The sequence below is a fragment of the Fukomys damarensis genome, unplaced genomic scaffold, assembly GCF_012274545.1.
Source record: "Fukomys damarensis isolate Sample0158 unplaced genomic scaffold, DMR_v1.0_HiC HiC_scaffold_27, whole genome shotgun sequence".
Taxonomy (NCBI): Eukaryota; Metazoa; Chordata; class Mammalia; order Rodentia; family Bathyergidae; genus Fukomys; species Fukomys damarensis.
Window position 1 is genome coordinate 30,612,313 of NW_022900939.1, and position 12,673 is coordinate 30,624,985.

Consider the following 12,673-nt stretch of genomic DNA (forward strand, 5'->3'; position numbering starts at 1 on the left):
CGTGCACATACAAACTAGCAACTAGTATCAGTTGGTCAATGAAAGTGGGGTTATGCCACTCACCACAGGATCACTGATTATCAAGAAACAGAACAAGATCTTTTTCTAGGTAGCTTTACTATATAGTATCTATTTGCTGAAAGGACAAAAAATAGAACCATAATATAGAAAATAAACTATTCTATGACTTTAGAAGAGTTAAACTGTACTAAACCATGCTGCACAAGACAATACCACAGACTACTAACAGAGATTCAGTCAGGTCTATGTCCCAAAATAAGACCAACTATTTGACCTGAAACTTTGTGTGGACTCTGATGCTTCAATGAAATCCAGCAATTTAATGGGATTAGAAATTCTAATCAGTTCTTTCCATACCACACATAGTGACTCTAACCCTATAACTTACTCCTCACTGTGAGTGCCTTTACTGCTTCTGAAACATGCAGGCATGAGCCGGGCGTGGTGGCGCACACCTATAATCCCAGCACTCGGGAGGCTGAGGCAAGAAGATCACTGTGAGTTCAAAACCAGCCAGGGTTACACAGTGAGACCCTGTCTCAAAAAACAAAAACCAAAAAAAATTCCAGGTATTATTTGCTCAGCAAATGTACTAAACCCAGCTTTGTAAGACAGGCAATGGTCTCTAGAATTTCAGTTTTAACAGACGGCAAGAAGCATGACTATACAACTTCAAGAAAGCAATCAAAAAAGTTGGTGAAGCCGACCAGGGCTCAAAGGTCACTCCTTTCATACAGCATCCCATCAGTGTGTCATCCTGTCCCCATCCCCGGTGCTGGGATGGAACCCAGGGTCTCACACATACTAGGCAAGCACTCTAACACTGAGTCAATTCCACCAACCTCTTAGCCTTGCAAGATAATTAGCCCAGGATCACCAAGGATTTAAGAAAAGCAAAGAGCAAAGAAACTCATAAGCAGCAGAGCTAATTCCAGTGAGACTTAAAATTACAATTTCTATCTTCAGAAATATAAGCTACTTACAGATATGAAATACACAAATATGAAATAAAAGGCAGAGACATTTCAAATGCTGAAATAAGAGAAGAGAAAAAGTTAAAAAAATAAAGTCAATAAACTCCTCTTAGGATAAAATGAAATGAGTAATCAGAAAAAGGAGCCTCAAATCCAAGCAAATAAAAACGATGATCAAACAGTAAAGCAAAATTTCATATCCCACAAAGAATGGCTACAGACTGAAATGTTGAAGCAATAAATGAAAAACACTAATAATATACATTATCATAAAGCTCCAGAACACACAATAAGACAATTTTAAGTTTTCAGAAAAGGAAAAAAAACCACTGGGCACAGAGAAACAACAAAGGAACCCTAAATAGCAACAACAGAACCTCAAAGTTAAGGAAGGCAGCAATGCCTTGAAAATCCTGACTGAAAAAATACTTCCAACATAGACTAGACTCTTACAAAGTATAGGTTTGAGCACGAGGACAGAACAGATACAAGGTGAAAGTAAGTGGGGTTATGGCTCTTATGCATATTTTTGAAAACTTGTTAATATGGACTATCTGTGCCATATGACTGACCCCAGGCTGGGTTACAATCTATCTTTTATAGGAGTTTTACAATCATGACCTCATTTTAGGTAGTTCAATAAGACATTCCAGTTCTCTCAGTTCCTATCACAGATATATGATCATGGTCACAAGACAGTTTAACTTTAACCCAAATGTAGCATCTTCTTTGTGGTTAGGATGTTTATCTTTAGGATTCGCCTAGTTAGCTATTCTAGCCCACAAGAGTGGGGGTGAGGGTTAGGAAAGCAGGCCTGGTGACATTCTTTTTAATCTCAACTCTTTTATAGTCATATGATTTACACAAAGCTTAGGGTTAAGGGTCTGAGTGTACTTTGCTTATAAGATATGGTGAATTTTATCTTAGTTTGAACATCTGGCTAAGCACCTCTAGCATCTGTTAATCTTGTAATATTTTAAACTGGGGCTAAGTGCTTTCAAGCTTTGTAGTTAATGATGAAACCTCTGGTATTGTTATCCTAAGAAACAATCAAAGCAAAGCAAATTACAGAAGTGAAAGTCAGCAGTTATTCTACATTTCCTTAACATTTTGTAGGTTTTGGACCATTTGCATAAGTTCTTTTAATCAATGTTAAAGAGCCAAATTCCTCAAAAGAATTCAAAACAAAATTTCTAATATTGGTGGGTCAAGAGAGATCTGTATAACTTATTTTTTTTCAACTTTTGAAAGTAAAAATCAGAATGATTTAAAAATATTACTTGAGTATCTACTTTTCTTTATTTTAAAGTCTTTTAGCATACCTGACATTTTCAAATACACGTTTTTTGTAATATGATAAAAATTAAATCAAGTTTTCTTTTTTTTCTTTCTAGTACTGGGAATCTAACTCAGGACCCTGTGGTTGCCAGGCAGATGCAGTGCCTATGAGCTAGCTACATCCCCAGCTTGCGTCAAGTTTTAAAAAGAAAAAATTCAGCAAGAATATTTTAAAAATATGGGCTATCAGTTACATAAATTATCCATTATTATAATTTCCTATATCTACCAATATAATAAAAAGGAGAAATAACTGCAATCTTTGGCAAACTAGTAGCAGCAAAAGAAAATGCATGAAAAAAAAAAACAACTTTATCACATAACAACACTTGCTGGGCTGTGGATGTAGTTTGGTGAGGCAGTGCTTGCTTAAGGACCTGGGTTTAATTCCCAGAACAGCCAAAACCCAATGTCCTTCATTGTACAAAAACTATGACTTTAGTAACCAATTAAATTCCAATGTAATTTATATAAATCCAAGTTATTTTCAAAATAGAAATCCCAAGTTGCAAGTGATAAAGAGAATATAAAATTTTGGGCTGGGGATTTAGTTCAGTGGCAGCAGCCTGACTCATGCGTGCAAGGTCCTGAATTCAATCCCTGGTGCTATGGGGGAAAAAAACCCTACTTGTTCTTAGACAGTATAACTTTATTTTATTTTATTGGTAGCAGGGATCAAACTTGGGTCCTTATGCTTGCCAAGGGAGATGACGGAACCACTGAGCTAAATCCCCAGCCCGAGTATAACATTTTAAATTTAGAATTTTGACAGATTACTCACAATTGTCCCAGTGTCAAGTATGGTGGTTGTGGTAGACACTGAAAGTTACCTAACCAATCTATTTCTCTGTACCAGCACTAATACAAAACCACCACCTTTTGACACAATTCTTCCTTCCAGCAAGCACAGGATCTGTGTTCCCTCACTTGAACTTTGGTGCCCCTCACAGCCTAAGGGAACCAAATGCTGCAGAAGGGAGCCCTTTGAGAGTTCCCTGTGCTCTGGATGCCTCCATGTATTAAGTCAAGCTCCTTCTTGGGCCAGAAATTTAGCTCAGTGGTTCAGTCACCTACCTCACAAGCACAAGGACCCAAGTTCGATCCCTGAAACAAACAAACAAACAAATGAACAAACAAACAAAAGTCAAGCTTCTCAAAGGCCACATAAGGAGAAAGATGCTCCAGGAGACCAAAGTGTTAAAGATTCTAGGGTCCGTCCAGCACAGGACCTAGACCTCAAGTCCTTGAGATGATCATACCCATGGGCACAGCTGAGCCACCTATACCAATTCTGGAATACCTACCTGGGCTTTTATTGCAGGAAATCAATTAACTTTCTATTGGGTGAATTTTACTTACAAATGGACAATGAAAATGGACAACAGGAAATCGATCTACTATTAACAAGAATAAAAAAAAATTCACAAGCTATACTGATGAAGATACTGCATCATCACTGTTCCTAAAACAATGCATACTACTGTACAATTGTCATATATACTTTTGGTATTCCTCCCCACTTTCAGATACATAGCTCCTAGAACCCAGAAAATCTCTAAAGGTGTACATTAAGGAGATGACTGTGACTAATAAAACCTTTCTGTGCCTCTCAAAAAAAGGGCAACTGGTCACTGGAAAAACCAAGGCAGAATTTGATAGCTTGGAACTTTCAACCTCATTCTAGGGCCTCCAAAGATAAAGGTCAAAGGTTAGTTTCGTCACACAAGGCCTATGGTGTAACCAAGCATGCCTGCATAATGAGACCTCCATAAAAACCCAACACACTTTGAACTGGACAGCTTCTGGCTTGCCCAATGTCTAGAGGGGCCTGAAGGGTGGTATGCATGCAGTCTAGGTACCCCTTCCCAGTGCCTTACCCCATTAAGCCTATCTTTCAGCTGATTAACCTGCACACTTACTTTGTACTATCTAATTTTTTTGGGGGGGTACCGGGGATCGAACTCAGGACCCTGCACTTGAGAGGCAGGTGGCAGAACCACTGAGCTAAATCCCCAGCCCTTGTACTATCTCTTAAACAGGTAAACGTAAACTATCTCTTAAACAGGTAAACCTAAGTATCTCCCGAGTTCTATGAGCCACTCCAGCAAACAGGGTCATGGAAAACCAAAACAGCCAATTCTGACATCAGGTCCAGACAGGATCACAAGTGAGCTGAAGTGGAGGCTGTTCACTGCAAGCACTGTTCGGCTGCTGGTGGCAAGAACCCCTCCACCCACACATACATACACACTTTGGCAATCAGAGATGCTGTGTTGTGTAGACTATGTAGAAAAAAGGGAAAACAGCACTTTTTGGTTGAGCTACTTCTACACCACACTACACATCACTTTGATCAGCCAGCTTTCATAAAATGAGGGTGACTTCCAAATTGATTAAAAAAAAGAAAAAAGTTCCAATTTGGAATGATGCACACACAAAAACTTCAGAAAATGAATTATTATTTTAAATGACAGACAGGACCTGGAAGGTTTCATTAATCAGTCAATAAAAATCTGACATCAATATTTTCAACTAATGAAGCAAATATTTTAATGTAAACAGTACAATCAATAATACCATTAAACGTACCTTAATCCCAATAGGTAAACTTACAAACTTGGTTGTTCACATGAGACTAAGGCTCAAGAGTAAAAAATGCATCAATGTTTATACTATTTCTTTAGTAACTTTAGTAAGCTAAAAGAGCTTAGATTCTGAATTAAAAGCTCTTAGATGAGTTACAGCAGTCATTGCTATCCTAAATTAATCTTAATGATAAATATTGAACATTTAAATTAATATCTTTATTATTAAAAAAAGAGGAGCTAAAGTAAAAAGATAAGTACTCAGAAACCTGAATCTTTGTGATGCTTGTACAAAGAACTCCAAATGCTACAGAAATTGTTCTAAGTCACATAACAGATTTTGAAACATTATAACCGTTGCTGTTGCTAACAGAATTCTCAGATTCATTTATCAAAGAACCTCAACATTTTATGAGACATTTTTCAAAGTTCAGATGCACATATGAAACAGGGGATCCTTGATTTACAGACTCTATTTGTTCGCAAGGGCAGGTTGTAATTCAAGTTAGTTTTAAATCAAGACTATTTTTCCTATAAGAAATAATGTAAATACCCATAATGCATACTGAACTTCCCAAACTGACCTTTTCATAATAAAAAAGCATTGTATAATGTAATTTACTAGAACACCAATAATTTTTCTAGTGCATTCATCAAAACATTATAAAATGTGCCTAGTTTACTAGAAACAACAATTTTGTACTTTACTCACCATTCAAGAGAGAATTTACTCACCTTTGGCTTTCGGAAAGGGTGGATGAAACGGAAAGTGCTTATTATTCTGAAGGAGCATCCCCTTCCATAAGAACATCAGGAAGCTGGCTCTCTGGTGTTTTCTCTCCTTGGGAAAGTCTATAGCCCATTAGGACCTGCTTCTGGCTCACTTGCTCTTGAGCTTTTCAGAACTAAACACTGGTCTAAGGCTGTCTGTTTCTCTTTTCTTTAATACCATTCTGTAGTATATGACACTGAATGTAGCAACTGGCTTTTTCCTGTCTGGATGGGTCTTTGTCTACAAGTATTCATAGCTCTGTCCATTTTTTAAGGATTTCCTTTATTTCAGACGAATTTTGCTGCACTGATTATTGATACTCCCTCTCCTCTTCAGAAAGCTCCTCAGTTACCATTCACTTGCTCAGCTAGAAGCTGCTGAAGTTCCTGTGTAGACAATTCCTGTGAGCGTTCCGCCATCAGCTCTTCAACATCACCACTGTCTACCTGCAAGCTTATGGACTCTGCTATAGAGACAAAGTCATCAGCCACAGGGTCAATTGAAGGCTCAGGTTCCTCTACAGAACCTTCAAAGTCTCTCTCTTGTTCACATAATTTTAGGCCACACTTTCCTCCAGGAAGATCTCAGTGTTCTTAGAGAGACAGTGGCCTAGGATTTCTCAATTAAATACAGAGAGGAGGGCCAGGGATTTAGCTCAGTGGTTCGTCAACCTGCTTTGCAAGCGTAAGGTCCCAAGTTCTATCCCCGGTACCAAACAAACAAACAAACCAAAAAAACACACAGGAAAGGATATTGTTAATATTCCTTCCAAAACTCTTTAAGGGTTAAATCTGAATCTGAGACCATCTCTGGAAGCACTTCAGGAATAGTTCCTTGGTGTATAGCTTCTTAAAGTTAGCTACAATCTGCTGTTCCATGAGCTGCAGTAGAGGACTTGTATTAGGTGAAGGGAACTTGACTGAGAGCCAGGGAATTCTTCAGCCAATTCTTCCAATCTTGTGGGTGAGCAGAAGCATTATCCATGATAAGAGCCTTGAGCGCAAACCTTTGTCCTCTGGATATCTCTTAACAGTACGACAGAAAGCCTCCCTGATCCACTCAAGAAAATGTAGTCTTATTACCCAGGCTTTTCTGTTAGATCTTCACATGACCTGTAGCCTATGCTTCATGACTTTATGTTTTCTGAATACTCTGGGAGTCTCAGAGAAACCAAGAGAGGCTTCACACTGGAACATTAACAATAACATCAGCCTATCCCTCACAGACTTGTGGAATGGCATTTTCTTCTCATCCTGGGTATGTTTTCCGGAGCAGCTTCTTCCAGGAAACACCAGTTTCATCACAGTTGAAATTGAAAGCAAAAGCCATTTCTCTGTGTCTTCCTTTTGAAGTGGTGGATGTAATTTTCAGCAGCCCTTTTATCATCACTGGTTGCTTTACCATGCCTAGTTATGCTATGAACCTCAGTTCTTGCTTTAAAACTGTGAAGCCACCCCATACTGACATGAAATGTTTCTCCATTATTACTCTGCTGCATTATCCTTTACCAATCTGCATTTATAGCCCCAGCTTTTTCATAAATTACAGACCCAGGCTATAATTTGCCATCTGCCTTTCATTTATCCACACTAATAATAGCCTTTCTAGCTCATCTAACACTGTGGATTGTGACTTATTAATGTGACTAACACCTTTTGCAATACTTGCTTCCTTATATCAAAAAAAAAATTTTTTTTTGAGACAGGGTCCTCACTTTGCAGTTCAACTGGCCTTGAACTCACTATGTCGCCCAGGATGGCCCTGAGCTTGCAGCAATCCTCCTACCTTAGTTTTCACAGCGCTGGGATTATAGGTGAGTGCGACCATGCTCAGCACAAACCTTTTTTCTGTAAGATTGTCAAGGTGGTGGATTTCAACATGCTGTACATAATAGCAAGATTGGTCACATGAATGCCACTCTCACTTTTCTTTACAATTTTCTCCTTCTTTTCAATTGTGATTGTTCTCTTTATCTTCCCTTCCTTCCCTAGTTTTTTTAGGTTTTTGGGGGCCATTTTATATAAAGCACTGACCAAAATCACACCCATAAACATACGCATCTGGGCTCAGAGTGACACTTCTGTATGCTTACATATGCTTTTCTGGCATCAAGTCTTTGTTTACAACCACACAAGCAGCTGGCATTCAGGTCAGAACTCAAGACTTTGGTCATAAGTTAGAACTAAAATTTCAGTCACAACTCAAGTTTTTCCTATGTGAGGCTGATCTTAACTTGAGAGTCCACTACAACTCTGGTTTTACTATAATCCTCTTAGGCATTTACAATTCGGTTGCTAAATTTATCAGGTATCTATTACTTGTCAGGTTATGCAGGAAAAAAACTTAGTGTGATCTCTCCACTTCAAGAAACTAAAGCTGTTTTTTTTTTAAGCTGTTCTTTCAAATGTGTATGTGCATAATATACTTGAAATCATAAAGCTTCCAGAACAGCATTATCACTAGAAACCTGTGAAAGTATCCCTAAATTTTATCCTTGTTTAAAAGGGTTTATTATAATAGCTGGGTGTGGCTGTGCACAACTGTTAATTTCAGCTGCTTGGGAGGCTGAGAGGCAGGAGGATTCCAAGTTCAAGGGCAGCCTAGGTAACTCAGCAACATCCTATCTCAAAAAAATAAAAAGGCCTGGTGATATAACTCAGTGCAAAGGCCCAAACTTTGATCCCAACAAGGAAAAGCAAAAGTGTATTAAATTGAAGCATGTGCAGAGCCGCACTGCTTACCTGCATCAGCTCTGGACCGCTGGCCAGGTGACTTTCCAAATGGGGTCTTCATTCATCTGTATTTACGTGAGCAGCAGAGCTGCTGGACTAGGGTGAAAATTCAGTATTCTCCAATTTGACACTTTCCACAAAACGTCAGTGTTCTTGCTAATCCACCATCCAAGTGTCTCTTTTACAAGCTCAGCAAAACCATGGGGAATCAGAAGCACTCTGTAAAATAGTGAAATAGTTCATTGCTTAGAGCCTCAACAACACAGATTCCATTTCACTCCAGAAAGTATGGCTATCAAGAAATGAACTAATGGGTCACAGACTTAGCTCAGTGGTTCCGCTCCCTGCCTGCCTCTCTCCAAAGCTTGAGGTACAGAGGGAGGGAGGAAAGGAGGGAAGGTGTGGAGGGGGGAGAGACAGTAGTTCATCCAACAAGTATTTACTAAGTGCTTACCTTTGGAAATTCAGATTAGAGGGGAGAAAATAAACAAGTAAACTATATAGTATGTCTAATGGCAATAAGAGGCCTACTGAGAAAAGCATGGGACCTTTTCTGGGGTTAAAGTTTCCTGTGCAAGGTTTAAGGGAGGTCCCCAGTATGTCAGATGGTCTAAGAGCTACACTCTTCCTACTCACCAGTCCTACAGTGAAGACTACCCCCAACAACCTATCCTCGTAGAAGCCTCACGTCACTCATTTTACCTTACTCAGCACTAGAAACCTGTGCTTCTTTCACTCAACTCTTCCCACCTTGAGCATATTCCCTCCCCAAAACCTCCGTAAAGACTATCTTCAGTGAGTGCATCTTACTGCCATCCTAGGCCTTTCCCCACACACAGCTCCTTCCAAAGGTGAGCCTTCCATTTCTCATTGCACATCCTTACCCAGTTCTGACTAAGAACCTTCCCTTAGAAACACATGCCATATACTAGTAGATGCTAGTTTACTTCTCTTCCAAGATTCCCATCAGCATTCTTGGCAACCCCAGCATATGTACGTACCATCTTTTCAAACTTATTCTCAGGCTCTTGGACATCCCTGCTTCAGCGTACCTAGCATGGTTAAGCCACATATTTTCCAGTCAAAACCCAGAATTTTTAATCACCAATATATATCTCCAGAATCTATTTCAAGCATCTCATGTTCAAAACCACCTCTATTTCAGATTTTTTTTCCCCCAAGAAAAGATCTCACACCATGTAGTTCAGACTGGCCTTGAACTTGTGGTGATCCTCCTACTTCAGCCTCCCAAAAGCTGGGATTACAAGCATGTACCACCACACTCAGCTCTAGTCCAGATTTCTTACACTAAACACCTGTACTCCGATAATTCTTCAATGCAGCTAATAAGAGAAGAGTTTTGACAATTCCTCAATTAAAATTACAGACCAGTAGAAGGAAGGAAGGGATAAGGAGCTTATTTTACACCAACAGCTTTGGGGTAAACCAACAAAAGGAAAAACCATGCTCCACTTTCCCTTCCGGTATGTTATAGACTAGTCATGAAGGCAACATTGTATTCTGCTTATAGAACTAACCAATCCAGAAGCAACAAGCACTTCTCCTTATCAATGATTCCCTTATCCCAGAATTTTGCTCACTTTATGTTGCCCAGCTCCTCAAATATCCTAGCTTCTTAGATCTAGCAGATATTTTTTTCCCTGTGATGTCAGTGATAGTGGAGAGAATTTGCCCTAGAACCAGTGCGTTATTTTTGGCCAGCCTCTGTAACAGCTTACTTAACGTTTTTATTTCAGTGATCTTTCAGTTTCTAAATTTTTATTAACACAATCTATGGATTTACCATTTTTTCATTATCTCATTATATCTCTAGCTGCCCTATGCTGGCTAGGAATGGTCCATCACAATAACAATGGTTACTCTCTGCTGGGCTCCATTTTCCCCACGCTTCTTAGTCATGGTCCTGTGTAAGATCCTCCCCCTTCTGTATGCTTACAGCTAAAGCACTCAACATGGATCAGAAATGTAGAAAATTTTAGTAGTAATTAATCATCTTGAATTTTAACTCACCAATGCTACCCATACCCTCCCCTCATTAGATAGGCTTGCTTAGAAAACAGATCTACTTACCAACCTACCAAAGTTATCAACTCATGAGTGCTCTTTCCTCCTGTAAAACAGATAAACTGGGCCAGGCCAGGGGATTCATTCAGCTCAGCAGCACAGTGCCTGCCTGGAAAAAAAGAAAGCATGCACACACTACTCTCACTAGCCAATTTAAACTTATCTTTGCAATATTTTCTATTGCTTTCCATTTCTTTAAAAGGATCAAGTTGAGAAGCCAGGAGTGGTGGCACATGCCTGCAATCCCAGCACTTGAAAGGCTGAGGCAGGAGGATCACTGTGAGTTTGAGACTAGCCTGGGCTGGGCTACATAGTGAGTTCCAGGTCAGTCTCAACCATATAGTGAGACCCTGTCTCAAAAAAAAAACACAACAAAAAAACCAAACAAACAAGGATCAAGTTGAACTTGCTAACAAACTTAAAAGACAGTAGTTAAAGGAAAAGTTGCCATGGAAACAAGGGGACTTTTTTAAACTTTTGGAGACAGGTTCTTGCTGTCTAGTCTGGCCTCGAATTTACAGCGATCCTCCTGCCTTCGCCTCCCAAGGGTTGGGATTAGTCCCGCATCACCACACCCAACTAATTTATTCTATCAAGTAGTTCATTTAGTAAATAAGAATAACAAGGAAAAATTTTAAAAGATTCTAAATGCTAGTAACAAAATTTAATCGTTTCTAGAAGTGATACAAGTTTTTTTCAAGTGTTATGAGATGTGGTATCAAGTGGAGCTTAATTATAAAGCAATGAAAAAGACAGAACTGGGACTAGGGGTGTAGCTCCTTGGCAGAGAGGTCCTTTAGCATATTAGGTCCTGGGCTCACCAAAGAAAGAGAAAGGTCGAGAGAGAGAGAGAGAGAGAGAGAGAGAGAGAGAGAGAGACTGACCGACCTGTTTTCAGAGGTGAAAAGCCGTCAGGTGAGGGGCTGCTGCAGAACAAGTAATTTGCTTACGTATTATACAGGGGAAAGTGTCTCTTTACCAAGGAGAGATCAGCCCTTCATTACAGGGACATAAACAACTAAGCATGCTGAACAGTGAGTCATATCTCACTTTTTCCACTTCTTATGTGACACCAAGTACCTTGTCATTTTATAAAGTATTGTCAGAAACGTTTTACTTAAATCTAGTCAAGAGAGCTGGGCTTGATAGCACATGCCTGTAATCCTAGCACTCAGGAGGCCCAGGCAGAAGGATCACTTCAAGTTTGAGGCCAGCCTGGGTAATGTAGCGAGTTCAAGGCCAGCCTGAACTACATAGTGAGACCCTGTCTCAAAAAACAAACAAAAATCTAGTCAAGAAAGCACTAAGCATAAGTTGGGTCTCTTTACCATGGCACCTGGAGGGCAATCAGCAGCTTCAAGATCAAGCTGAATGAATATCACCTTCCCAGACACCGGCTGTCAGAAGTTGCTGACACTCTGGGTGAATAATGGGTTTCATGGACTCTAACACCAGTGAGAATGAAAGACAAACAAGGTTTTCCCACTAAGCAGGCTGTTTTGACTCATGGCCCAGTGTGCTTGCTACTGAGTAGGGGGGATTCCTATTACAGACCAAGGAGAAATGGGGAGAGAGCACAAATTTGCTTGGGGTTGCACTATAGTTGTCAATCTGAGCATTCTCGATTTGGTTACTGATTTAAAAAAAAAAAAGGAGAAAAAGATATTACTGCGTTGACTGATACTGTACCTTTTTGGCCACCTAGGGCAGAAAAGAACAGAATCCACAACTTCTCATCTCTCTAGAGAAGATGACATCCACCAATATGCTGTCAAAAAGCCCTCAAACAAGCGAAGGTAACCCAGGACCAAAGCACCTAAGATCCACCACCTTGTTATTCAGCATGTCCTTTACCACAAACACTGCCAAACTGCTCTGAGGAAACATCCGGAAAAGGCTGCAGAATATGCTAAACTTCTGGCCAAGACAATGAAGGACGCAAACAAAACAAAAAAAAACATGCTAGGAACAAGAGATGCAGGTTATCCTCTCCGAAAGATTCTACTTCCAAGTGAGTCCAGTCAAAAGAAAGAATGCTTAAGTAACCAATAAGAACTGACCTTAAATATATATATATATATATATATATATGTATGTATATATATATATATATATATATATATATATGTTTTTAGTCGAGTTTATACATATCTCTATACAGTACAC

The 12,673-nt window shown here is 39.5% G+C and overlaps 1 protein-coding gene and 1 pseudogene across 3 annotated transcripts in view; one reads left to right on the forward strand and one right to left on the reverse strand.

Moving 5' to 3' along the window:
• Spin1 (spindlin 1) overlaps positions 1 to 10,616 on the reverse strand; it is a 48,451-nt gene extending 37,835 nt beyond the window's left edge. Inside the window, exons 1-2 of one of the 3 annotated variants that reach the window (XM_010607577.2) lie at positions 10,522 to 10,616; positions 8,432 to 8,641 (exon numbers count right to left, since the gene is read on the reverse strand). In XM_010607577.2, the coding sequence (XP_010605879.1) occupies positions 8,432 to 8,483 (52 nt within the window). In that variant the 5' untranslated portion in view covers positions 8,484 to 8,641; positions 10,522 to 10,616. Of the gene's footprint in view, positions 1 to 8,431; positions 8,642 to 9,423; positions 9,472 to 10,513 lie in introns of those variants that run through there. The other 2 variants (XM_010607576.2, XM_010607578.3) reach the window with 2 other exon arrangements.
• Positions 10,617 to 11,967: 1,351 nt separating this feature from the next.
• LOC117283543 lies at positions 11,968 to 12,559 on the forward strand (annotated as a pseudogene).
• Positions 12,560 to 12,673: the final 114 nt, after the last annotated feature.